Genomic DNA, 27,703 nt, shown 5'->3' on the forward strand with positions numbered 1-27,703 from the left:
ATGGTCCAACTTTCACAGCCATACATTGCAACTGGAAAAACCATGGCCTGGACTATACGCACTTTTGTTGGCAGGGTGATGTCTCTGCTTTTTAGTATGCTGTCTAGATTTGCCATAGCTTTCCTCCCCAGGAGCAAGCGTCTTTTAATTTCTTGGCTGCAGTCCCCATCTGAGGTGATCTTGGAGCCCAGTTGGGTTTTATAGCGTATGGCAAACAACAAACTCTTAGATTTGGACTAATAAGGCCTGGATCAAACACAGCTTTATATAACTCACAAATTATATGTATACAATGTGTTTTGCTTATGTAAACTTTGCCAATGTGGTTAGCAAACTACAATTCATAGTTTAGGATGTGGAACTCTAAAAACTGTGGCTTACTCAATATTTTGATAGTGCAATTTACAAGTTCAGTCATTATCTCTTCAATTTAGCCTCTGTTTCAAACTTGCATGACAGGTCAAAATATTTTAATGCATTTCATGGCAATCTGGTTTTTAGATGTGGTGGGTCTGTTTTTAATTGTATGCTGCCCTGCCTTGTTTTGCAAAGGTGTCTATATATGGCAAATAAATCATTTCATCAATCAATTCATATCAAAATATAACATTTTCCTTAAAGAAAAACAAGAGTAAAATGTCAATAATAGTTGACTGGATCTGCAGGAAAGAGAATATAAAACCCCTATCATATAATTTTGTTCATGTGGATAATTTATAAACTATAGGGCAAAGCCTATGCTTTGAATCAGAAGGATTAAAGCTGAATGGGGGAAACCACATCATTCAGATACTATATAGAAGAGCAGGGGATGCCTAATCTAAAAGAACCCAAGGCAGGAACTGAATCTTCTGAACCTGCTTCAGCTCCTTATGTACCTTTCTCCAAGCCCAGCTCTAACCAACTGCTGCAAACCATCATTTAGACCAGATGTGCAGACTTCAGCTCCCAGAATGCATGCATGGCTGGGAAACTTGGGAATTGAAGTCCATGTATCTTACAAGTTGCTGAGCTTGAGGAACACCTTGGGTGAGCTCTTTCCCACTGGAAACCTTTAAGTAGAAGACTAACTCCCTAATAGTGTAGCTTAGTTTCTGGATTCCTATGGAAAGCAGGTAAATTCTATGTTCAGTTCCTCTCTCTTACACATCCCTTTTGATTTGAAAAACAAGAGTGCCCTTCCCAGCATCCCTCGCTCTTTACATGAATGGGATAAACACAGGAATAACAAATAGGAATTTGTGACTAGGTTGGCCCTTCCAGCTTCCTTTAAAAATAGAACATTTCTGAAAACAAAAAGCAAATTCAAGCAATATATCCTTCCAAAACGAACCAAATGAGTTTAAAAATGATTTGTTCAATCACTGAAATGATATAATTAGCAACAGCTTATTGAGGATAACAAAAATGAAGGGAGACACTGGAGTAATGTTAAGAGCTTCTTCCTCAAATTAGTCTTTGCTTAACATCCATTCATTCAGTGACCAGTCAATGTTACAATAGTGCTCAAAAAAGGGACTTAAGACTAGTCCTTAAAGTTCCAACCATTGCAGCACCACTGCGGTTATGTGAACAAAATTGCGCATATCCACATTTATGACTGCCTTTTGGCCACTGGCCTTCCTGCTATTGCCAGCTGCCACTGGCCGTATCCACCACCACTGCTGTGCCCACCACGCTTTACGCCACTACAGTACCAGCCACAGCCTTCTTTCATGCCAGCATAATCGGGGGCCTTCTTTTATATGCCAGTCACATCCTTCTTCTGCAAATGGAGATCCTGGGCGGAACACACAAGAGAAGCCCCAGCTGGTGTCTGAGAAAAGGCCCCGGGATAAAAGTAGGCCCCGGCTAGTACAACACTAGTGCATGGTATGGTGGCACAGTAACAGCAGTGGGCGGGGCTGGGTTGCAGGGGCAGCGGGTACCCATCAGCAGGTACACCAGCAGTCAAAAAGGCAGTGATTGTCTTTCTTATTCCAAACAATATACACAAAAATAGAGGAAGATTTACTTGATGATTCAAATGCATTGAGTTAGTTGCAAAGGAAGAAAGCTAGTTAAGACTGAAGAAAATAGAGGTTTTGATATTATACTATTAATCAGATGTTTGAACATGGCTGAGAATCGATAATTGTTAGAAATAGAAATAGGATTTGTAACTAGAATATTATATTTTGGTATGAGAAGGGAAATATGAAAATGCTAAAAGGGTTTGAATAAGGGAAGCTTTTGGTTACCCAAATATAACTTATTATGAGAAATTATAAGTGATAGAGACATTTTGAACACTGATGGAAAATTAAAATTTAAAAAAAAAGCGGAAAAAACAGGATATTAATTGAACAAATGGATATTAAGTGCATATGCAATTAAGATATATTTTGGTTAGAAAAGGTATTTTAAACTGACATTATTGATATTATTAGGAAAATGTAACAAAGATGTTGATATTCAATTGTATATGTATTGACAACAATAAGAATTGTAGTTGCCTAATGTGGAAAAATATGTACTACCAGAAGAAGAGAGGAAGCATTGGATGATGTAACATTGAGCCTAGATTGAAGAAGTTAATATGTACCACTGAATTACTAATAGACCCAGGACAACACATTGTTTATTAAGTACTTATTACTGTAAAACTAGAAAATTAATAAAATATTTATATATAAAAAGAAGGCAGTGATGAAGGAAAAAGAAGTAGATAAAAAGAGTTGAGATGAAGCTTTTTCCAAAACTGACTTGGATCCAGGTAGGTCCTCGCCTGATGACCACATGGGATTCAATCAGCAAAAGCAACTGCGAATGCCATCACTAAGTGGAGTAGTTATATGATGTTTCACTTAATGACTGCATCACTTACTGACAGAGTTGCCAGTTTCATTTATTGTTATTAAGTGAGGACTACCGATACACAAATGCAGGGAGTGGCATTACCAAGATCCTTATAAAGTTAATGTTCCATCATTGTCAGTGATCATCCAAATACTAACCAATAGCTCATAAGGACACTTAAGGAGTCTCAATCTATACAGCAATTCAAAACATGTGTAGTTCTCCTTCTCCCTATCTGAGGTTGTACTCAGTAATTTCAAACAAAAAAATACAGGAATCGTTTGAGAACAGTGGCATTATAGAATTTAATACTCCTACATAAACAGTAACAGTATGATTTTCATTTTAATCTAAGAGTTAAAATTTACCGATGAAGTTCATTTTCTAACGGCTTTGACATGAAAGGTACTATTTTGGGGAGGGGCAGGAGGGGGGGGTCAGTCAGAAGAATTTCATCTGGAGGGTTGCTATTCCACTCTGACAGATCTCTAGTGAGAAAAACTGCACAGTGCTATGAAGCCAAAGATCTTCTGTTCACAGAAAATCTCTGGAGCCTGAATGAGCAGCGCCACATTAATTTAAAGTGAAAATCCTCCTCAGAGGGTCTCTGCTGCCAGCCTGCTGAGTTATTACTTTTATCAATGTGCCCCATGCAAGAGTGTGTGCTTCAGGGACACTCCTCTGGAAGACTAAGGCACATATTAATTTCCACACCTCCCCAGAGCTGGCAAGGCCTCTCTCATTAATCACACTCTGGACACAAATCATATTTACTTGCATCCTAGAGTATTTCATTTCTTGCCTATATATAAATAGAAGCCGCACAGGCCATTGGGGCAATAGTCTTTTTATTGTGCAGTAGGGCCTGCATAATGTCAAAGGTATCATTGTAACAAAGACAGCTTTCTATTAGAGAAGACTGACTGAATCGGGGAAAAAATGTCATGTTAAAGTCTGATTTTAAAAAAAGACTATCTAGAATGCTCAAGTTATGGATTAAGGGTGAAATCCAATGTGGCATTTCTGCTGAAGAAACTGTTTCAGAGAATCACAAGGGGCTGGGAATGTTTCCAGAGTCTGCAGAAAGCTGCTACTGGACTGCTTAGCGTGGAATTTTACTGTATAAAACCTGACTACATTCATATAAATGGTACTATTGTAGTGAAACATTTAGTTCCATACAGAACTTCCATTGTTGGTTTTCTGCTGACAAATATCCATTGTTTTTCTCTACATTTCAGATATAGACTGGGTTGGCCTATATCTACATACTACATTAATCATAATTTGCTTAATCATGGTTTATTCCACATGTCGTAACTGACTGGGAATACACTTTGACATTAGCTGCATCTACAAATCACAATATCTGGATCTGATCATCAACTAAAATCTATTATAAATTAGTGTGAAGTCACCCAATGCTACCTGCCCTGTCTTCGTATTCTACAAGGAACTTGTGAAACTCCCAACTCCAGTCACAAGATACTTTTCCACAGCCAGTCGTAACATCCCTTGTAGCTTCTATTGAACTTTTGGGCCACTACGAGTGCCCTCATGGCTGTCTCCTGTGATTTCAATGGACAAGGAAGGGAGAAGAGGAAGGGCTATCCAGCTGATCAACAGAACCCTGACCCCCATTTTCCTTATTTCCTAATTGTATTTTCTTTTGTGACAGAATTCCTGTGATTGTGAAGGGGCAGAGATTAAGTGGGCAATCAAGGTGAACAGTGTTCTGGTTTTAGAGGCAGGAAATCCAGAAGTCTCATCATTTCCTCTGAAGCAGAAGCCCAATCAAACCTTAATCAGCTCAGTTTTCCAAGCTCCACAATATCATATAGATGGACAAGAGAGATTTCTTTTTTATGTGGGGGCAGGGACCATTCCACTACTTCGTATTTGACAGTACACAACTCCCTTATTAAAGTAATCAGCTTTTTATACACTAGCTGCTAAGTTACTTGATACATTAGTTTCTTTCACGTTATATTTCTCTAGTTTTTGGTTCCAACACTAAAAGAGATCATATTCACCCCTACCCAACAAGTGTTCTTTTTATGACCCATCTTCTATATGTCTCAGCCAGAGAAATCCATTATTTTATACTCTTTACAATTAATTTAATATCAGATATAGCCAGGACCAATCCTTGGTCCCCGCAGCCAGAAGGTTTGATGAAGCAAGAGCCCTGTAAATACTGTAGGCAAATGGATCCACAGAATCACAATGGAAAAAATACCACATTTACCATGCTTTCAAATATATTACACCTGAGGCAGACATAATTTGTCTACTGTGGTATCCCAGAGGTCCAGAACTGTTTTCAAACTGGCTTAGAATTCTCTAAAAGGAGTAGTGCTGAGCTGAAATCTGCTTTGAAAGATTCCCAAAGTTTTCCAGTGTGAAACAGGTTTTAGTTTTTCTAAGAAATTCTACGATAGTCCACTGATATTTTTTGTCTTTGTTGTTGGAGATAACTACTGCTGGCCTTATTGTTTTCTGGTACACACTGTTCTATCACCCTGGAGCTGGATGTTTACACTTTTACAATTGTAAACACCTAATGTGAGAAGTTAACACATGATTTATTTCCTTGGATTTAAGTCAAATCTGGGAGGTTGCAAACTGCTGAAAGGAGAAGCATGCAATGAAGGGCCTTTGCACATCTTTCGGCCATATCGTAATAAAATAACTGTAAGAGCATAATATTCTACCTAGTAAATGTCACTGAAAGTCTCACCGTTGAAAAAAAAAGAAAAAAAATAGTCTTTGATTAAACTAAATAAGGTCTGGCAAGAAATATATTTAGAGACGCAATTTTGTTCAAATTGTGAATGTATTCAGCTTTTCTCCCCCCTCCCCCAAATTTAAAACCCCAAGCTATTTCTTTAAAAATTTAGCTAGCTGCCAAATTCTCAATAACGCAATTTGCAATATATAGGATACTGAATTACAATATATATAATAGACAAATGATGGAAACTCACAACCAAGTCACAAATGGATTACGTGAACCTAGAGTTAATAACAAACTGTTAAGAGAAACTGCTGTGTCATCGTTGCAATGGAAACCTGGTTAAAGGATTCCCTCCCGGATAGTGCTTTTAGCTTGAGTGGACTTTCAACATTTCAGCTTATTTCATTTTTTAACGTGTGTCAGTGTGCTCACGGAAAAAAAGTGACAATAAATTTATCTTATTTTATTATTAGTGGGGCATACATATACTACGCCTCGCAGGATTGGATCATTAAACAAGCTGGTTGCTACACCCAAAGATGATTGAAACCTCAATAGCCCTCAGTAGTTTTTGTGCATGTTGGTGGAGCCCTTCTAGTTTCCTGCAAGGAAGCCTGATATAATCTGTTCAGATGAGCGTTCTTCTTACCTTCACAGCCCAAATGGACTGGTCCAAAGGATGGAAAAGTTTGAAACAGAAGCCATCTTTTTTGGAGGGTCTCTCAATGAGCTCACAAGAATGAAGCAAAATGGTGCCCACCCACTGTCCAGTCTTTGGAGTTTTATAGATTAGGAGCACTCCAGGTTTCAGTACACACCACAGTTTAGTCCAGCTCTTCAGAGTGCCACGTATCTGGAGAACAAGAATACGGAGAAATACTCTAAACCAGTGGTTCTTAACCTGGGCGATATTGCCCCCCCAGGGGGCGATTTCATTTTTCAGGGGGACAATGGAACGAAAAGGGGCGACACGGGGGTGAAGGAATGAAAAGGGGGCAATGGAGCGAGAAGTTTTGGGGACACTTTTGAGACTTTTTCGTACAATGAATCGCTTTATATCTGTTGTACAAAAACATCAGATCGCTCACTATTAGTGGATTGAATTGTGTTTTCAAATGTTCCTCCAGCTAGCTTCAGTACAGAACGCCGTACATATGTGAATACGCATCGCTTATCTTCATGTGCGTTGCGCAGCCTCTACCCATACAGCGGTGTGCAGTTGGCCAGAATATGGGAGATATGGGAAAAAGACTGGAAATAAATTATTTGCATCGATATGTCCTGATGACAATTTTAAAGAAAACAAAAAAGTGTTTGCCTAAATTGAAGAATTATTTCCTGTGTTGTGATTGTGAGGTTATGTTGGGGGAGGGGGCGATGACAACTTCCTCATTGGCTCAAGGGGGTGATTCGTTCAAAAAGGTTAAGAACCACTGCTCTAAACCAATAAAAGAGTTTTTTTAATGGTGCAGAAGAAGACTTTCATTCTAAATTCAGTTATTCCAAGTGTCTTATTTAGCTCAACTACATTAAATGTTTTGAGGTTTAAACCAAGCTTCCATTTAAAACTCTCTGAGAAGAAATTGGACAGGTTATCTCTTAAAAAGCTAATGAAGAAATTTTTCCTTTTCCCTTTCCCTTCCAGTCTTTCTCCTCAACCCCAAATCACAGTCACATTTAAACAAGAAGTGTGAATTCCTACAGTCTCTCACTGCTGGCCTAAATGAATCTGTATATTAGTGCCTTTGAGTTATTCTTGGCTCCTGGGGACTGCCTGGACAAGTCCATGCAATTTTCTTGGCAAGCTTTTTCAGCAGTGATTTGCCACTGCTGGCTTCCTAGGGCTGAGAGACAGGGGCTGGCCCAAAGTCACTCAGCTGGCTTTGTGCCTAGGATGGGGCTAGAATTCAGTCTCCAAGTTTCTAACTTGGTGCCTAATTATATATACCAAATTGGCTCTCATGTAAATATTACTGTTGGCTATTTTTGCTATTTAAGTTGTGTATGTACGTTAGCACTGTAAACTGCTCAGAGTTGACTAATGATTGGAGTGGCATATAGGCACAACCAAACAAATAATCAAACAATAAAATTGTGTGGTTTTTTTAAGCAAAAGATGGGAATAATAGCTATAAGCCATACAAAAGCATTTGCTAAACAAATCAAGGATGCTACCAGTCCCACTGATAATATTCTTCCTTCTTTTAAACTGTGCTTCATCTCCTGTTTTGCTACAAAGACACAATCTCTACCTTGGCTATGACTTCAAATAAATTGCTTGTTTCCCAAGAGGGCTATTTTATAGCAGTAAATAAATTCTGGGTAGAAAGCAGTGAATGAATTATAATGCACAATTCTAAAAACTGTTCAGACTCCTTACATACATATTCTTAAAACGACATTTTGCATCAAATTACCTTCAACCAATCTGCCATAATGACCACACGGGGATCTTTCAAAGCACTGAAGAGTTGTTTGGTGGCTTTTTTCTTCTCTTGCCTGTAGTTTTTTTTCTGAACCTATTATATCACAGAGATAAAGTATCAGTCAGGAACACATTTTTTCCCCTCTTTCTATTACTGGCAAAAAGAGAGAAAAAACAAAGAAAAGAAGATAGGGTATGTTCCCCGTTTAAGTGGCATTCCTCTGCCTCCAGAAACAATTTGCTGGAAAAAATTTCGCAGCATTAACTACAACAGCAATTGGGTTCCATCAGGTATTCCCCCCTTCCCTTTGTCTGTAAAATATTTTTATTTTGGTACTCGACTCATAACAGTTCTATAGCTACTTCAATCAAGAACTAACCTGTTACTCATTCATACAACTAACAAATCCTCATAGGATTTGGGGAAAAGTAAATAGAGGTACATATGTTACCCTGTGTCTTCAGGAGAAGAGTGTGATAAATTTTCATTACTAAGAAATAATTTTGAAAATAAATGCCTTAAAATTGAAGAATCTACCAGAAATCTGGAAGTTGCATTATATAAATATTATTCATTAGTCAAGATAAATGGTTTTCAAATCTCTAGAGCAGCAGTTCTCAACCTGTGGGTCGGGACCCCATTTGGGGTCGAACGACCATTTCACGGGGGTTGCCAAACAACGCAGTCCGCCATTTTTTCCCCCTTTTCCTTAGCTGTGCTACTCCCTTTTATTCTATTGGCTTTTGAAAGCCAATAGAATAGACTCTCTTGAATAGAGTCTAATTCTATTGGCTTTCAAAAGCCAATAGGAATTGTCCAGGCTGTCTCTGCCCTGCTGAGCCCGCCAAAAGTCCCATTCTGCAAACGGTGCTACAAGTTGTCTGCAGCGAAGGTGAGCTGTCTGGAAGTTTCCACCCCTCCCTGCTTAGCAACTACTAAAAATGTAAGTAAAAGAGGACCAGGGGTGGGAGGTGGGAGGCCAGCCGGCACAGGGAGGGTTGCTGGCGCGTAAAGGGCCCGGCAGGTGCCTTACCTCCCTTGGTCTGGGCCAACTGGTGGCCCAGCCGGTGGTCGGCCTGCTCTGTCTCTGCCGCTTGCCAGCTACGTCTCAGCTGGCACAGGGAGCGGCACCATGCATGCGCGGCGCTCCCGGGCAGAGAAAGTCCTCGACTTATGACTGGTTGGATAGTCCTCGACTTACGACCGGTTGTTTAGTCCTTGACTTATGACCGGTTGGGGGCGCGGCATTAAAAAGGTTGAGAACCACTGCTCTAGAACGACCAGCTTATTGCAGTAATCATGGCATGCATAAAAATATGTACATACTCACTATCGAACAAGGTTCATGACCCCCCTGCAAATATCTTTATTGCATATATTATGCAAATAGTTTTAGTAACCAAAACTCCTGCTCTCATACTGATATTCTGAAAGAATTCTGAAGAGCCACATACAGTAGTGTGTGCACATGGCTGCAAAAACATTGAAATATTACGGGACTATGGCTTGGTGGCGACAGGAAATACTGGCCTTCCTGGTATTGTTAAACTACAAGTCCAATAACCTAGCAGTGGGGCCAAAGATTAGGAATGCTAGAAGTTACAGCTTAATACTTTCTAAAGAGTAATATAAGATATCTTAAGTTCAATTCCTGATATCTCCAGATAATATGGATAGAAAAATCATCTTCTTAAGATCCTGTAAAGACTGGATTCATTAATCTAGTGAACAAGGCAATCTGCTATGCAAAACTATTTTAACTCATTTTGGAGATATATAGCAAGGCCTAAAATAGGCAGAATCCAGATTAGAATCAAATAAATAAACAAATCACAATTATGAAAATTTGAAGGACTTTGAGAATAATAAATGCAAGGTTATTTTAGAGATTAGGAGATCTTAGTTGACAAGGCTGTTTTGCATACTGTTTTCAGCATGATGTATGTAGTAGGACTGTTTGCCTATGCCTATGGAAACTTAAGAGTGGTCTGTCTGTCTGTCTGTCTGTCTATCATCTGCCAATCAATGTGGAACAAAGGATGCAGCTTAATCTTCTTCCATCTACCTTTAATGTTTCCTTCTTATTATTTCTTCCAGTAGGAGATACACACTCCTTATCAGACCCATTGCAAAATTTGTGCTCAGTCTATGAAAAGAAGAAAAAAGAAAAGACAGGAATTAGATAAATATGAAATCATTTTAGATTTTTTTTATGATGATGAACTAAATGGGTTGGTAGGAACATCTGTAATATTGAAACACTGAGAGAATGTGGGCACTCTGAAATGGCTACCATGGTAAAGAGCTTCCTATATAGAAAATATTCACTATAGATGGATATGGGTGTCACAAGAACCTCATTTACCAGATGTTAAATTGGTAAATTTATTCCCTGTCACAACCACCACCCTCTCCCTCAATGCGGTGATGATGATGATGATTACTGAGGATTTAATACATCAACTTATAAACGGTCACCTAGTGACTGGTCAAAGTTATAACAGAGCCCCCAAAAGCTACTAATGACCTGGTTCTGAAATTATAACGCCACTTCCTAAGGTCATGTGACCATATTTACGACTGTTATGACTTATGACTATAATTGCCAGGCTCAATTACAGTTGTAAGTCAAGGATTATCTCACCATGGAAATGTGTTCCCCCATCCTTCCACTATGTGGGGAGGAGGGAGCACTAGTACAACAAAAAACAGATTTTTAAAAAAATGTAAGGAAAAAAAATCTAAAGATATACAATTTGGACACACACACACATGCTGTACATCCATACAAATTATTACAATTCAGTTTTTAAGGAAAAAAGTGTGACCGCATACTGTCCACTCTTTCTGTTGCATTGATTGAGACTATACATATTTTCATCAAGTCTATCTTTGGTATCAGGAACACAAGTTTTTTTCCTAGAACACATGACAATCTGTTTTGCAATGGTCAAGGAGTTACGTAGCCACACTTTTTATAAATCGATTCCAATTTGTTAACAACACATTAACATTTTTAGGTCTTATTACTAAAACCTGACCCACACTATGAAGAATATTCAACCAAACAATACAGAAAGACCACAAAATGTAACCAAAATATGTGCATTAGTATGCCTTAATAGTTAATTATCTCCAATATAGTAGGGCAGACATCTAATTTTTTTTGGACAATTGCTCTCAGGGCTCCAATAGATATCCAAAATATTATTGGTAGCCCTTGACTTATAACCACAATTGAGCCCGAAATTTCTGTTGTTAAGTGAGACATTTGTTAAGTGAATTTTGTCCCATTTTACGACCTTTCTTGCCACAATTGTTATGTGAATCACTGCAGTTAATAAGTTAGTAACACAGTTAAATGAATCTGGCTTCCCCATTGATTTTGCTCGTCAAAAGATTGCAAAAGATCATCAAATGACCTTGGGACACCAGTTGCCAAGCATCTGAATTTTGATCACATGATCATGGGGTCGCTATAAAGGTCGTAACTGTGAAAAATGGTCATAATTCACTTTTTTCAACGTCATAACTTTGAACATTCATTAAATGAACTGTTGTAAGTCAGGACTACCTGTATTTTGAAGAATAATGCCATCTTAAGGTTATAATAAACCTATTTAACATCCCTTCTCAATAGTATCTCATTTTACTTTGATGTGGTGGAAGGATAGGGGGGAGAAGAGAGCACATTTCCAAACAAAGCATTTGACTATAGCTATCTACTATTTTTATTTTCTAATAATGTCTCTGAAATCCGCAAGTGACCTGGCCTGCTTAAAGCTATTGTGGATACATCATGGGTTGACATTATATTTGAGAGTGGTCTTTAGAAATAAATGGAGATAAAAACAAGGCAATAAAAACATTTAGTTTTAGATAGTAGCAATTCGATGGAAAGAAAATCCAGGCCAAAGATTTATACCCGCATTATTTGTGCAGCACAAAAATAACAAAGATAATCATGCTTTGATAACTATAAATGTTCCTATAATGTTTGAATTCTAAAAAACAGGACTCAGGGAGAGATGATAAGCATTTTGTTCTTAAAATCATACTTGCTTAGATTCTCTATTAACAGAAACAGTTGCCAACAACATCTGACTTGGCTTGATAGCAGATATTAGGGCCGATACAGTGCACAGACAGACACTGTTAACTCATAAATATAAACAAATATCAATATTCATGCTGTGTTGCAGTTTTTGTTATTTGCATTCTATTCTCACAGTTTACTCAAGGAAAAGGCACAACTGCAAGGTCATTTTGCTCCAGTTTGTCTATCTCTGCTCTCCTCTCCAACAATGTTGGAAAAAAAGGTGAACAGCAATAGTAATCAATATATTCTGACTCTTCATTTTTAGGCTACAGACAGACCATTCACTTGGCAGCTCAAGTGAAAATGCTGGTTGTGAAGGCAAAGGGTTTTTTGTTCCTCCAGTGCATTTCAAAATAGACCAGGGCCAATTCACCACTGATAATTAACCGGTTTTTTCCCTACAGTGCATGAAGATGCTCTACTTAACAGTTTCTCAATAATATGCCGTACCTCAATCTTGTTGCCAACCCATTGCTGAGGCAGGCTGAAGGTGTTCCTGTACAAAAGAAGTTTCCTATCTGATGCCAGCAGAAGGCCTCCCATGAAGACATTTTAGATTGAATGGAATTATCTTGGAAGTCAGCAATCTGCTGGCCATGCTCCAATTGTTCCAGGGCAGAACCGCACCTTCCATTCAATTGTTAGGCATGGCAAGTTTTACTAGGGCCAACAGGGAGTAGATACTTCAATGGCACAGTCAATTATTGTTATTAATCCTTGTTCTATCATGGAAATATCAACCTAATGGAACGTGGATTGCAGATTTACCAAGTTAGCATTACATCACTACAACTTGCAGTCATAATCAATCAATCCATCAATCAACCAACCAACCAGCTAACCAATCACCCAGGACTTATATGAATTCTCACCTCTACAAAAAAAAAAAAAAAAAAGTTCCTCAGGAGTTTGTCAGGCATCAGTTTTCAGAAAAGATATAAGCATTTACCATTTTTTTTAGTGAGATAACAACATGCTATAACCATTTGCTTCAGCCTTTGATTCCCATAATGGAAATTTATTTATTTATTTATTTATTTATTTATGAGACTTATATACCGCTTTAAGTGCAAGCACTTACACCAGTAAGCAATGTATATATATATTTACATTACCCCCAACAATCTGGGTCCTCATTTTACCTACCTTGGAAGGATGGAAGGCTGAGTCAACCTTGAGCCGGTGAGATTTGAACCGCTGACCTGCTGAACACAGTCAGCTAAAGTGGCCTGCAGTACTGCATTCTAACTGCTGCGCCACCTCGGCTCTTAATTGGATATACAGGAAGTTTGGGTTGATCCATACTTTGCCCTAGCATGGAGATAAGCCATCTATTTGTTTCAGAAGAACATGACTGAATGACATAATTCTCAGCCCAGCTAGCCTGCCAGAAAGGCAAGCAACTTCCAATTCTTCTGCCTTCTGGTCAGAAATAGTGCTTTTCCACCTCTGCTGTCACAGAGGCATCCAGCCCACTGGATGCGCTTCACTGCCTCTCACAGAAATGTCTCTTTTCCAATTGGTTGGTTTATGCTGTGAGCAGGATCATTTCTCCTGTTCTTTGCCTCTGATTGTCATTTCATACTGGATGGTGAGGCTGCCTGTTGTGGTGAGGCTGGACTTTTCTTTTTAAGGTTCAGAAGCAGAGCAATCAAATATTAGGTACAATCTCCACCTTGAGTTATTTATAAAAATAATAAAGGTAGGATATAAGTAAAACAAAAATGAAATAAAATGCTGGCTATCTCTTTGGGGGTTATTTATTTGAGATATTCAGGTTGGAAGAGCTCTCTGCCTTGTTTGCTTTTTGGCCCAAGTGACAGAAGAATGGTAGAGTTGTTTCTTTTTTTCTCTCTCTCTCTCTCATTTTCACCTTTAGTTAAAATGTATGCTTACAGAAAAGAAAGCAAACTGCTGCTTAATTTCCTGGCTGAATGGAGAAAAGAAACAGGAATCTACCAAACAGGGGCTGTGTTAATTTTAGTCTGGATCAAAGTTTTGGCCTCTGTGTGTCTAAAGTAGAGGAAGCTCTTAGGTTCGCACTATGGCTTTAGTAGTTGCTTGATATGCAGAAAACAACAGACAGAGATTTTAATAATGCAATGCTACAGAATGCCGCCTGCTGGTTTCTGCAGATGAAGCTTCTATGAAAGCTATAGGATAGGCATGTCAAACTCGCAACGTCACATGATGTCGTGCGACGTATCGAAGCTTTTTCGTCATTGCCGGCAATGGGGTGGGCGTGGCTCCGGTATGATGAAACCAGCCCGTGGGGCCGGCAGTTTGACACCCCTGCTATAAGAGAAGGAGCTAAGCTCTCTAATGCAGACTGAAGAGGCTAAGGAGGTCATTATCAGGAATCCACATGTACAACATGAGCACCTAAATCTATGTATTCTAAAAAGTGGAAAAATGAAGGTTAAAATGCCTATTGGAAAAGTGAATAAGAGGCAAAAAATCATTCAGGCTGAGGGCACCACTAAGCTTGACCCAAATATCCTGGGATTGTTTTCTCCCCAAATAAATAGGACCATGACAAAGAATATGACAAAAATTGTATTTGATTAAATTTATTTACATTTAATTTTAACATAAATCACATCTCTCATATTCTCCATTTTTTTTACTTTCTGTTTTCTCCCAAACTTATTTTCCCTTCTTTTATCTGAAAATTACAATTTAGTTTCAACTTGGAGAGGTTCAGAGGAGGAGCTGAATTCAAGGCTTTTGGGGAATGGAGACTATGTGACCCCCATGCAGATCATTTCCATTATGCAAAATTAAAGCTTGTTTAACCTTCTTTAGGGATGGAGCAGAGATTTTATTGTGGTATTTAAAAAAGCAGAGCAACATCCTCAGAGATCAGAGCATGATTTAGTGGAAATATTACACATACAAACAACACATGCTGTTTCCATTGTGTGTGTAACTAGTGCAAACACAACCATTACCAGGGTGAGCTGGTTTCTAGCTTATACATCAATAATAGCCACAATCAATTTGCCCTTTAAACAAAGATCCATCCAGGAAATAATGGCAAAACACTGCAGCTAGGTGTGGGGAGTTAAGCGGCTATAAGATTGTTCCCTCATAACAATAATAATCAGGAAATTGGTGCTGAACGCCAAACACTGAATTGTAACCAGCAACAAAGCCGTTTATAGTGTAGCATTTGAACACACAAACATTTATGATACGGTTAAAGAAACCTCCAAATCAGAACATGGAATAATGATTTGAAGTCAAGGAAGCACATGAATATGGAGAGAGATGTTCTCTCTAGCTGCTTCAGGTGTGCAAGTCAAATTTAATTCAGAATGAATTTCTGAACAGGATTTAAAATTTAAATTGGACTGATTTTGCCCATTAAACTGCAAGTGCATAATGTGTACAAACGGTCCTGTTTCAATTCTCTGTGTGTTTGATGCATGATTTGATGCATAAAGCTCATCCAAACTGGTTCACCACAATGAATATCTGCATAGGCTTAGTACCTCTTCCACGATTGTCTGGGCAATTCTAACAACCAGGGTCAAACTAAATCAAATATTTCAAATTAAAATGATCACCTGGTGGTGGTTTTTATATTTGCTCAGCATTGCAAACATTTTTCCCTACTGTGGAGGTTATGACAAACCTTTAGAGCTGGGAAAGGGGATTGCCCCCACATTTGTACAGGTAGTCCTTGACATATGACTATAATTGAGCCTGGAATTACAGTCATAATTCTTGCAGGTCATTAAATGAATCACCACATAGCCACACCAGATTTTATGACATTTTTTTCCAGCAGTCATTAAGCAAATGCCTCAATTATTGAGTGAAGCCATTATCCATAATGGGCAATTTTTGCCCAAAATTGGAAGCAAATGCAGATTTCCAGCAAAAAAAACAACATTATAAATTATGGTCACATGACCACAGGATGCTGCAAACAACTTTAAATATGGGCCATATTAGCCAGGAACAACTAGACCCACATGTGAAGAGTTTAAACTAGCTACTTTATTGTTCTATTGCCTACTTCAAGCGGCAGTTTGCCCGGAAAAGACTAGATAAAATTCAATGGCATTCAGATTCCAGACTAATTCCCCACTTGACCCCTCAATTGGAACAATCTCTTTCCGATGGTTGCCAAGAGCCCAAAATGCAATCATGTTACTGCATGGTGTGTGGGTGTGTGTCAGAATTTTGAATTCAAGTCGTAAATAGCCCTGAGGATGTCAATCGTAACTTCAAACAGTTGCTAAGCGTCTGTTCTAAGTCAAGAACTACCTATGATGTGCTTTGGATAATGATCAGCTACCCTTGAATGTCAGAGTAGATAATCATATCCAAAAATGGCATAAATTAGTGAATCTTTCACTTGTCTCTAGTATAATGCAACAAGAATTTAGCTACAAACACAGGAAATTCACTGTACAGCACCAGACATTTTATCCATTGACTGGTCAACTTAATCCAAGTTTAATAGGAGCAAGAATTATCTGTAATCATCATTACCTTATTAGTAGAGTTTGGTGTCTGAGGAATCTCATCCTTCAGTATGGGCAAAGTATTTCCTTCCATGTCTTTTCCTGAAACAAAACATTAAACAAAGCTTTAAGAACTGCTGAAATACATACTGTGTTTTTAAAGAAATCAAAAGCAGATGTAGTACACAACAATAACTACACCGTAGGGTTGTATACTACAGAAAAGGAAGTGGGTATTTTCTTCAACCATATTTCTTCCAAATATATTGGATTTTGATTTCTGGAATTCTCTCACCACTATAAGCTTTGTTCATATTGGGTAGGAAGCTATTATAAAAGGTGATGTCCAACACGTATAGAGGACACCAATTTAGGGAAATCTGTAGCATGCTGTCTTTGTATTATTCTTTGTTTTTGAATGTTTGTAGCAATTGTAAACTGCTCAGAGTAGCTGGGAGTCTGGTAGCATATAAATTTAATTTCTTCTTAGAATGACTGGGCTTGGAAATCTCAAACTCCTTTCCCAGCTTGATCTTTTCAACCTGCCTTCCCTTCTGCTTTAAGTTAGTAACTTGGTAGTTCTCACTGTTATTATTTATCTTCCAGAGAAATACTGCTTAACATCTTTTGGTTAAACCCAATGTTTCAGAGAGATAATGGTCTGACAATACATATTGTCTCTCTAGTGAGTAAAAGCTAAAAACAGAAAAAGAAAATAATCTTTACAATGCAGTCTCTTGACCATGTTTCTTGGTGGCATCTGTTAAAGAGATTTCAGCTTATTTTCTCCCCTTCGGAGATTAATTTCATAAGAGAATAAACAAAATCCAACTTTAACTTAAAAAAGAAATAAAAGGTAAACTGTAATGAATATTACATTTAGATATTAAAATATATTTTTCTATTATACATAAATATTGAGTTTGTGTCTCAACCAAAGACAACAACTAAACATAAAATCTACAAGATAATGCAAAATGAATACTATAAGGAGACCACAACATGGTGGGAGGGACAGCCTGCTACAAATGGAAATAACTTTTAGGAAATTTGAGTACAATCCAACTAGTTACACCAGATTATAAAATTCTACAGAGAAATTATGACTTCATGAGTGTACAGTTGCCACTTTTATACAGAGAAATAAAAATCAGGAGACAATAAGCTGAGGTGGCGCAGCAGTTAGAGTGCAGTACTGCAGGCCATTTTAGCTGACTGTGTTCAGCAGGTCAGCGGTTCAAGGCTCAAGGTTGACTCAGCCTTCCATCCTTCCGAGGTAGGTAAAATGAGGACCCAGATTGTTGGGGGCAATGTAAATATATATATACATTGCTTACTGGTGTACACCGCTTAGAGAGTGCTTGCACTTAAAGCGGTATATAAGTCTCATAAATAAATAAAATAAATAAATAAACTAGCATCACACAAATAAAAAAAAATCCAAATTCTAATATAGTTTTCTGGCTATACATGTAGTTCATTTTAAATTAATTTCTGAAGCAAAAAACCTCTACTTTCTTTCCTTGCCTTATTCAGCTTCTTGTAAATTCCAATTTTTAATGATAGCTCAGAAGAACAAGATTAGATGTCCCCTTTTTCTTAGGTCTAATGCCCTGCTTTTTCTTCCATACCTTTTCCATTTCTTTCTTCCAAGTCTTCCCTTTCTTTTAAATAAGGACTCAAATTTAACCATTATTTTTAAAGAACACATATTAATTTCCCCAGGTGCTTTAGGTCAGGATAAGCAGAAACCCCAATTGTTTTATAGTATAACTCTGGTTACTATTTTAGGTGATTTTAATGGTATGTTATTTTTCCCTATATTTTTGCTTTACTATTTCTTCTATGCAGTTCGAAAATCTAATTGTCTGAGTTTGGTAGATATATAAATGTTCTAAACAAATACACAAACAAACTTCTCTTCCTATAAACCTGCCCAGTATAATTTAATGGATCAAGGATGACAGGAGCCCAATCTAAACATATCTGGACAGTCAGAGGATGTCCAAGCCTGAATTAAGAGCTTAGAAGATTTTGCAAGAGTGTATACCAACACTATTCTTAATAATAATCAATAGGATATGCAAAAGTTAGGTTTCTCAGATCTACTGAGTTTCTCACTTGCATTCCAAAGTTCCCCAAATAGGTATAAAAGCTGTGGCTCAAGAAGATAGATCAAAAAACACAGCACTAAGTTCCTGAAAACATGGTCAGGACTATTTTGTCCATATCAGAAGCTGGAGCTTTAAATTTTATACAGTATAAGTATGATATTAAAAGATATTATTTAGCTTTTGAATAATTTTTGTTTAAAGTTTAAAGTTTAATGGAATAAGTATTTTTTTATTATATATATATATATATATATATATATATTTTTTATTATATATATATATATATATTGGATTTTTTAATGTAATTTTTGTTTTAGGTTTACTTAAGTTTAAATGTTTTGTATTTTTAGTTTTTGTTAACCCTGTATTCAGTTCTGGGAAGAGGGGGGGAGGGTTTTTTTTGGGGGGGGAGGGTTGGGAGGGAATGGGAGAGGGATTTTATTGTAAAATTGTAAAACTTTTAATTAAAAAAAAAGAAGAAGAAGAAGAAGCTGGAGCTTACGCACAAATCCTTTCAAATACAAAACTAGTCTTTTTTTTTGTCTCTAATATTTTTTGGGAAGGTTAGGAAAGAAAAAGATAAAAGTGTTTTATTGGTGCCATCAAATCATCAGGAGTTGGAAATTCTTCCAGATCTACTACTGCAAGTTACAATAACTGCTCAAAGGTCTTAATTTCCCATTTCTCCATCTCCATTGTGTAGCACATTTTAAAATATTACTGGAACGTACGCACCTGGGCCAATGGGATAGATCTCATTATCAGCCCCAAAAAACAAGTTCCGGGTCAGCTTGTGAGGATCAATTTTCTGAGGAGTAGATGCAGCAGGACAGAGTGAGAACCTTCGCCGAAAAAAATTTTCTTCCTTCATGGCATGTGCTGTAGGGGTTTTCTGAAATTAAAAGATAAAAATAATCATATGTAGCCTAATGTTGTTGTTTATTTTTTGCTTGCTTAAATCAATCCATTCTTAAATTAAAACACTGACTTTTTTAAATACAGAAATGAACGAGTTAACTTAATATGACAAATATGCCAATGATGGAGTTTAATATTTTTATTTATTTTAATACGCTCAGTATTACATTTCAACTATTCAACCAAATGCAGTCTAAAATTAGTTTTGGTCAGGCAGGCTTAATTTAAAGTACACTATTTGATCCATGCCTGCTACCCACATCAGGAGCAGTCAGGATGCTTTTCCTACCTTCCATTTCTGCTTCTTATATAGTTCTTGACTGTATTGTCCAACCTAGAAGCCAATGCCTAGATTTTACAACCACAAAAAATGGTTCTTTAAGCTTTAAATCACAGATTTTTCCTAAAGATTTCAGCTCAGCTCAGCAAAAAATTATCCATCCATCAGGAAAAAAAGACTGGCCTGATTAGGTTATAGGCCATCCATTCTTTTCTAAAATAATCAGCTATTTCTTATTTGGTGTCCACTAAATGTATCAAGCTCAAATATTTTGGCCATCAAATAAGAGAGGATTCAATGGAAAAGACCCTGATGTTGGGAAAGACTGAAGGCAAAAGGAGAAGGGGAAGGCAGAGAAGATGAGATGGTTACATAGAGCAGAGGTCCCCAACCTTTTGGGCACCAGGGACCAGTTCCGTGAACATAGGTTTTTCCACGGACCGGAGAGTGCATGGTGTGTGTTGCCTGCATCCCACAGATGGGGCTTTGCTTGTTTGTGTGGACCGGTTGCTGGCATGCCACGGCCCAGTACCGGTCCATGGTCCATAGAGTCATCGACCCAATGAACTCGAATTTGAACAGACTCCCAGAGACAGGGAGGACAGAAAAACCTGGCTTGCTGTGGTCCATGAAGAGTCAGACACAACAATCAAGAGACTGAATAACAAAAACAATAACAAAATATCTCAAGAATAAAATCTGATTGACATTTAGTTAAAAACACAAGCATAATGCATTGCTTTGCTTTGCTTATCACATAAAGCCTAATGCCTAGATGTCCATATCGTGTTAAAACGTGATGCAACTGGCTCAACGTTGGCTTTATGCAACGTGTTAACCTATGATTCCAAAATTCCTAGGCAATGACTGTGCATTGTAACCCCATATGGGTGGCCTCTAAATTGAAGGAGACTGTATCATGCCATAATCATATTCTGTTTACTTTTTTCCTTTTAATATTTTAATTTTTCTCTGTGTGCGTGGGTGTGGGTGTTTCTACTGCTGCTATTGAGGGAGAACTGAGTAAAACCATCTTAAAAACCTTGGAAGGCCAGTCCAACTAGGTTTAATCAGTACCAGTTAATCAAATAATTATTAGTTAATATCTAATTTATAAGACTATAAATTAAAGATTGCTTATGTTAGTTTGCCTGTCTTAATACAAAGAAACAAAGCAAGAAAATCTGGGAAATACACTTTTCTTCTTACAATTTTTGCTACAGTGTATCATTAACAATATAGCAGATAGCCAGCAATACACAAATGTAATAATACTGGATGAGTAGGATGTTGGGAATGGTTAAAAATCATGAATTATATAATAATACTCTTCTTACAGATGCATTTTTTTTGCAAAGGAACACATATTGCTAAATTATGCTAGAGATAAAATTGAATTTCTTAAAAAAAATAGTTTTATCTTCAAAATACAAATCAGAATAATTAACGTGTGCTTTAAAGTAAACACTAAATAATAGTGTTTCATAAAATTAATTAATCTTTAAAGGTGGAGCTCTATCAATATCAGTACTCATGGTTTTAGCAACAGAAATACAAAAGAGCAACCAAACGTCTCACACTCTTTTATTATTGTGTATACAACAGAGATTCTCTTAAAAAGTGCAAGGCAGGAAACAGCAGATAATTCAAACCGCCTTTTGCTAAGCTGTTCCAAAAAACTGACAATAAACCTAATGTGTTCCAGACATTTCAGATCTTATTTTTTTATCATGGGATTTATAAAAATGACATTGCTGAGCTAAGCCAACTTTCCGTTTTAGAAGTAACAGATTATCCTTCCATATGCTCCTTATTTTATCATAGCTGTTTGGGAGCAATGTGTTTGCTGCTTCCCATGTGCATCAACCATGCTGCTCTCATGTGATAAAATGCAGAAATCATACAGAAAAGGTAGGAACAATTACTGAAGGATCGACTGGGTGGTAATGTCAATTGAATAATAATTTTCTTCTCTTCCTTGATGTTCCAACGGTTTCTCTTAGGTTCTAGAATGTGAGATGGGCCAAGGCAGTGGTGGGATTCAAATATGCAAACAACCGGTTCTCTGTGTGGATGCCACTTCTGGAAGTCCATTCTAGGCCTGGGCAACAAAAAATTAGCTACTGGTTCTGCCAAAGTGGTGCGAACCGACTGAATCCCACCACTGGGCCAAGGGACACCAAAGCTCAAACTTCCTGTATTAAGCTACTGCTCTCTCATCTTTTATTTATTCTATTTTATATGTATAGCCTCCCATCTCACATATGTCACTGAACAGATCACAACAATTAAAAACAACAACAAGACTAAATATATAGCAAACATAGAATTGTATATACTATTATATCTCAAACACTATGTCTTCAGGCTCTTCCTAAAGGACAGAACGATAAGAGGCTACTTTAAGTTCTAGGTGAATAATGTTAATCTTTATTTTATTAATCTTTATTAAGAATTTTCATATTATAAAAAAAACAGATGAAAAGAAAAAAGTGCAAAAAAAGAAAAAGAAAACTACGTTAATAAATATATAAATGACATTCTACCTTCTTAACAGATAACTATAATCTTATTGCTCTTCCTCCCTCTTAAATATTTTGCTAACTCCCTCACCTCCTCCTTTAATCTGCATCTTTCTTAATCATCAAATCATCAGTTCATTTTTTTCTTCTTTCAGCAAAAAGCCCGTATAGAGTATACAATGCACAGTGGTTAGAATGCAGTACTGCAAGCTACTTCTGCTGACTGCCGGCAGCTCGGCAGTTCGAGTCTCACCGGCTGAATGTTGACTCAGCCTTCCATCCTTCTGAGGTCAGTAAAATGAGGGCCCAGATTGTTGGGGCAATAGGCTGATTCTGTAAACTACTTAGAGAGGGCTGTAAAGCACTGTGAAGCAGTATACAAGTCTAGGTGCTGTTGCTATATAATGTTTTCAGTCTTAAAAAAAACCACTATTTTCTGACCAACAGGTCCATTTCACTATTTTTGCAAATTCTGATATTTTCACAATCCATTCCTCCACTATGGGAATATCACTATTCTTCCGTCATTGTGCATGCAATACAGATAGTCCTCAACTTAAGATCACATTTGAGCCCAAAATGTACGTTGCTAGGTGAGAAATTTGTTAAATGAGTTTTATCCTATTTATAAGTCAAAAGTTCCCTCATGTGCAAAGTCCAGATTCCAGGAGGCAACACCACCCCATTTTGCTGCCCTTTTATTTGGGGCATGGAAAAGCTAGGATCTGAAAGCACCTATTCTTCATAGTGCTCATCTCACAAAATATCAATATATCCCATTAATTATATAAAGATGAAGGCTCCCTTAATTAAAATGAGCTTGTTGTTCAGCCTCTGATTGTCTAGTGAGGAAAGAATTCAGCTTGTCTTGTAATCAAAATGTCATACTAGGAAAACAAAGAGGATTTAGACCAGGAGTCTTCAAACATGGCCCTTTTACAATTTGTGGACTTCACCTCCCAGAATTCCTCAGCCAGACACACTGGCTGAGGAATTCTGGGAGTTGAAGGCCATAAATCATAAAAGGGCTGAGTTTGAAGACCCCTGATTTAGACATTAGTCTCACTCTTCAAGCTCCTCCTCATACTCCAGATTTAAAGTTTAGGCAAAAAGTTTAGGATTGTTTTTATTATTACAGCATTCAATTGCAATCTGTAACTAGACTGGTTTAGACACAGTCAGACAAGATAGAAAATAAAAAAAAGAATAAAATACAAAGCATACAAGAATATATTCAAAACTATATTCAGCATAGGGAATAAGAAGGAACAAGCAACTATACTGGCATACAACCTCAACCTAAGCTAATTTCATTATAACTTAATGCTGAACACAACTAAGGTTCTTCAGAAATAATATTCCCCTTGATTAGTTAATGGCTAGTTTCACAAATTACATTGTGATATAATGCCATTCATTTGATTTTGACTTGTTTAATGTGTGAACTGTTTTAGTTTGAAAATTATGTTTTATGGTTCTGAGAGTTGAAAAGACCCAATCAATTGCAGCTTATTTGATGAACAATAGTTAAGCAAATGGTAGAATAACATACCCCCTAATGTATCCAGGTTAAAAACCTAATTCTATAAAAATAGAAGTCCTACTGAGTTAACAAGGCTACGACAGTTCAATTTCATTCCCCATTATTTGGTGATACAACTCCTCAAATTAAATGGGGCTTGCTTTTGTAACACAAATAGGATTTCCTGGTTAAAACAATTCATACCACTTTCTTTCAACAGCTAATGTATTTCACTTTAGCATCTTAAATTTTATTTAATAAAACATGGTTTGCATGCAGACTTCAAGCATTTCTCAAAGTAACAGCTGCTTTCTGCAATATTATTAATATACTTAGTTTCTTCTATAATAAGCAGCAATAATATTTCATTTCATAGTGTACACTTTCAAGCTATCAGGACATGATATGATGGTAGAATACACACAGTTCTAAATCTGGCTGACAATACTGAATTCACGGGCAGAAGGTGAATTAATGTCTACTTGTGAAACAGAATGTTTCTAAATAGTTCTTAAGAATCCATTTCTAGACCCAGAAAATGCCCTCATCACCGAGATATTTGGGTGCAGGCTTCAAGTGTTTGAATAGGTGACCAGTTCTGTTCCCACAGTTTGGGGTAAAAAGAAATTGAGTCATTTGATTTTAGCTTTGGATCTTGCTTTAAAGTTGATACAACTTGCCAGGCATTTACACTGCCACAGTTTCCACTTCCCCAAAGCAGTTTGAAGATGATAGGTCAGGTAACTGAAGCCTGAGATGTGGGAGGCAGGATGAGGCAAGAGTTCCTAAAAATGGCGAAACCACTGAGCCTCAAACTTGGAACCATTTACAGAGAAAAACAGAAAATTCTCCTGCTCTTCTGCCACCCAGCGGCTGCCTAGATTTCTGCAACTTGGATCTGGTAATCTTAATATAAATGCATCACTGAAAAGAAAACACCAGCTTTGCTGCAATTTCAAATAAATCTTCAGTAAAATCAGAAAAACAGCATTATGTTTATCAAAACTGAGAAGTCATGTGGCTGTACAGTTCAATGCTGAATTTGATTGGGCTGCAAACTCTTATTGCAAGTGTTCTCAGCAACTGCCTAACAAAACAACACTATTCTGCCAATAAAGGAGAATATTTGTAGCCCAGGGTCTTTGATGCTTTCTGACCTTGATTTTTTTTTACAGATGTTTCATTACCCAAACTGGTTTGAATAGTGAAACATTTGCAAGAAAACAACCAAGCTCAGAGATCACCAAAGACCCCATTCTATTCTGCAAAAACTGACCTAGACAGCTACCATTTCAGTTTTCACCTCTCTAGTAAGTGCTCTGCTCTAGAGAGCCAATCTCAAACTATATTTAACACCCATGCTTCCATTCAGATCAACTGCAGGAATTATAGATGTGTTTGCATAGCAGGGTAACACAAGGGTGGCTTTTATCATAGTTTACCTGACTTAACCCATTTACATGGTTTAGTACACCAAGGCACAAAATAGTTTTTAAAATGCACTAAAAAGCTACAGTTTACTCTAGCAAACTCATGAAATGTATTTCCACCATCACCACTACCCTATTCATGATAAAGCTATTTAGTTAAAATAGATAAATGGATCAATTGTATTCTTTTATTCTTTCAGAGCATACAAAAAGCAGGTTAATGGATGGATAAGATTTCATAAACAAATTCACTTCTCCATTTTGTATTTTGCTAGTTTATCAGATGGGAATATATTGAACGTTTGCAACATGAATAAGGATGATTGCATATGCTGACTACTGCTGGTTTCATGTGTTCTCTGCATTTGTTGTAACACCCAATATTTATCAAGGAGATCTTGACCTTCTCTTGGAAGGGATCTATTTAGCAAGCTTGGTGTAGTGGTGAAGGTAGAGGCCTAGAGACTAGGATACTGTGAGTTTGAGGCCTCCCTTAGGCTTGAGAGCTGACTGTGTGACTTTGGGCCAGTCATTCTCTCTTAGACCAAGTCATTTCACAGAGTTGCTGTTGGAGTGAAAATAGGAGGCAGGAGTGTTAAGTATGTGATATAAAAACAAAATGATAGAATGAAAACCTCATCTTCCTCCTTTCTTGAGATAATGTCATGCTATATAAAACTGGTAGCTATGATATCTCATTGTTGTGTACAATAATAAAAATAATAATAAGAACAATGTTGCATTGGAATATCTGCAAGAAATACCATTTGCCTGAAAGTAAGAACTGAGGATACCACAAAACAGACAAAGTAACAGAAAACGAAGAAGCTAAAGTGCTCTAGAAGACTTAAGAATTTAAACAGAGAAGGACCTGCCACATAACACTCCAGATTTGACCACTGTCGGTAAGAAAGACAATGTTTGGATGAGGTGCCAGGACATGGGGACAGCAGAATAGAAGAAGAAGAACTGTAGAAGATAACAAAATCCTAACACCTGCAAATCGAAGCAGAATAACCATGGCAAAAGAAAGCAAAGATGGTTCCAATAATATTAGGCACCTTGGATGCAATCCCAAAACAGCTGAAGCACCACTTGAACACCATCAGCACTGAATAAAATCACCACCAGTCAATTGCAAAGGGCAGCTTTATTTGGAACAGTTTTCATCCTGTGACGATATCTTTAACACTGTCAAACAACATCTGTTAACCCAGGCTGGTGGAAAGGACTAGACAGATGGCTAAAATTGCCAAATCCTCACTAAACATCAGGCTGACTATGCACCAAAGCATAATAATAATAATGATTCAATGAATGAAACTGTAATGGCAGTTAGCAAGGTGGAAAACTCACATTTCTGCGTAAAATCTCTAGACTGCAATGCTAAGAATCAGTAATAGGATTTTCCAGCATCCCACCTGTTCTAAAGCTGGCATCATGAAAATTGCCAGTGACGTATCATCCTAAAAGCTGAATGCAAAATGGAAAAACAAAGAAGATGGCTATCCAGCAATCCTGGACACGGCCTTATCCACATGCATGAGGTCCTACCTATTGCAGATATTTGTGCCACAATTAATAAAAGAAAATGTTATGTCTTCCCTTGCCAAAAATACTTAAAATTAATCCCAGTTTATTGGATATTAAATGTGTTGGTTCTGTAACATGAAAGCAGAAGCTTTCACTCTCTACTTTGTGTGTTTGTGACAAAAGAATGGAAGGATGGGCAAATGCAGAAGTTTCTATTCATCATGATTTAGTAGTATGTATTAGTATTTAGTAGCATTACTAGTATGAAGCATTACTAATATGTACATGGCTACATACAAGCCAAACATCCTAAATCCTATCATTTTCTTTAAAATGACAAGTTTACCTTTCAGTAATCAGAGATGAGAGTGTTCTGAATCCTTTGGGGAACCTACTCTTATTTGGGTGAGATGTTCAATGGAAGGAGACAACATACATATGTGGGTAAATCAGAACCCTCCCTCCCCTTTTTTTCTTCTGTTCAATTGATTCAACAGGCCTGGACAGGCCTCAAAGATGGCCTGGACAAGTCTCTGCAAATAAACTTTCAGAAGTGGTTTGCCATTCCCTCCTCACTAGGGTTGTGACAAAGTGACTGGCCCATAGTTACCTAGCTGACTTTGTGCTTAAGGAAGAACTAGAACTCACAGTCTCCCAGGTTCTAGTTTGATGCTAGACCAAACTGACCCTTCCCTCCCCTTTCCCTCTATTTCTTGTTTTTTTCAGTGAGGGATTCAATGGAAGGAGATGCCTGGCTGAGGAATTCTGGGAACTGAAGTCCATAAGTCATAAAAGAACCAAGTTTGAAG

The 27,703-nt window shown here is 37.4% G+C and overlaps 1 protein-coding gene across 3 annotated transcripts in view; it reads right to left on the bottom strand.

Moving 5' to 3' along the window:
• OSBPL5 (oxysterol binding protein like 5) overlaps positions 1 to 27,703 on the bottom strand; it is a 154,787-nt gene that overhangs the window by 43,399 nt on the left and 83,685 nt on the right. For all 3 annotated transcript variants that reach the window (XM_039350764.1, XM_039350765.1, XM_039350766.1), the window contains exons 2-6: positions 19,425 to 19,581; positions 16,604 to 16,677; positions 10,067 to 10,147; positions 7,993 to 8,094; positions 6,225 to 6,428 (exon numbers count right to left, since the gene is read on the bottom strand). In XM_039350764.1, coding sequence (XP_039206698.1) covers positions 6,225 to 6,428; positions 7,993 to 8,094; positions 10,067 to 10,147; positions 16,604 to 16,677; positions 19,425 to 19,560 — 597 coding nt within the window. In that variant the 5' untranslated portion in view covers positions 19,561 to 19,581. The remainder of the gene's footprint in view (positions 1 to 6,224; positions 6,429 to 7,992; positions 8,095 to 10,066; positions 10,148 to 16,603; positions 16,678 to 19,424; positions 19,582 to 27,703) is intronic.

The sequence above is a fragment of the Crotalus tigris genome, unplaced genomic scaffold (genome assembly GCF_016545835.1).
Source record: "Crotalus tigris isolate CLP2741 ecotype Arizona unplaced genomic scaffold, ASM1654583v1 scf7180000018354.2857554, whole genome shotgun sequence".
Lineage (NCBI taxonomy): Eukaryota > Metazoa > Chordata > Lepidosauria > Squamata > Viperidae > Crotalus > Crotalus tigris.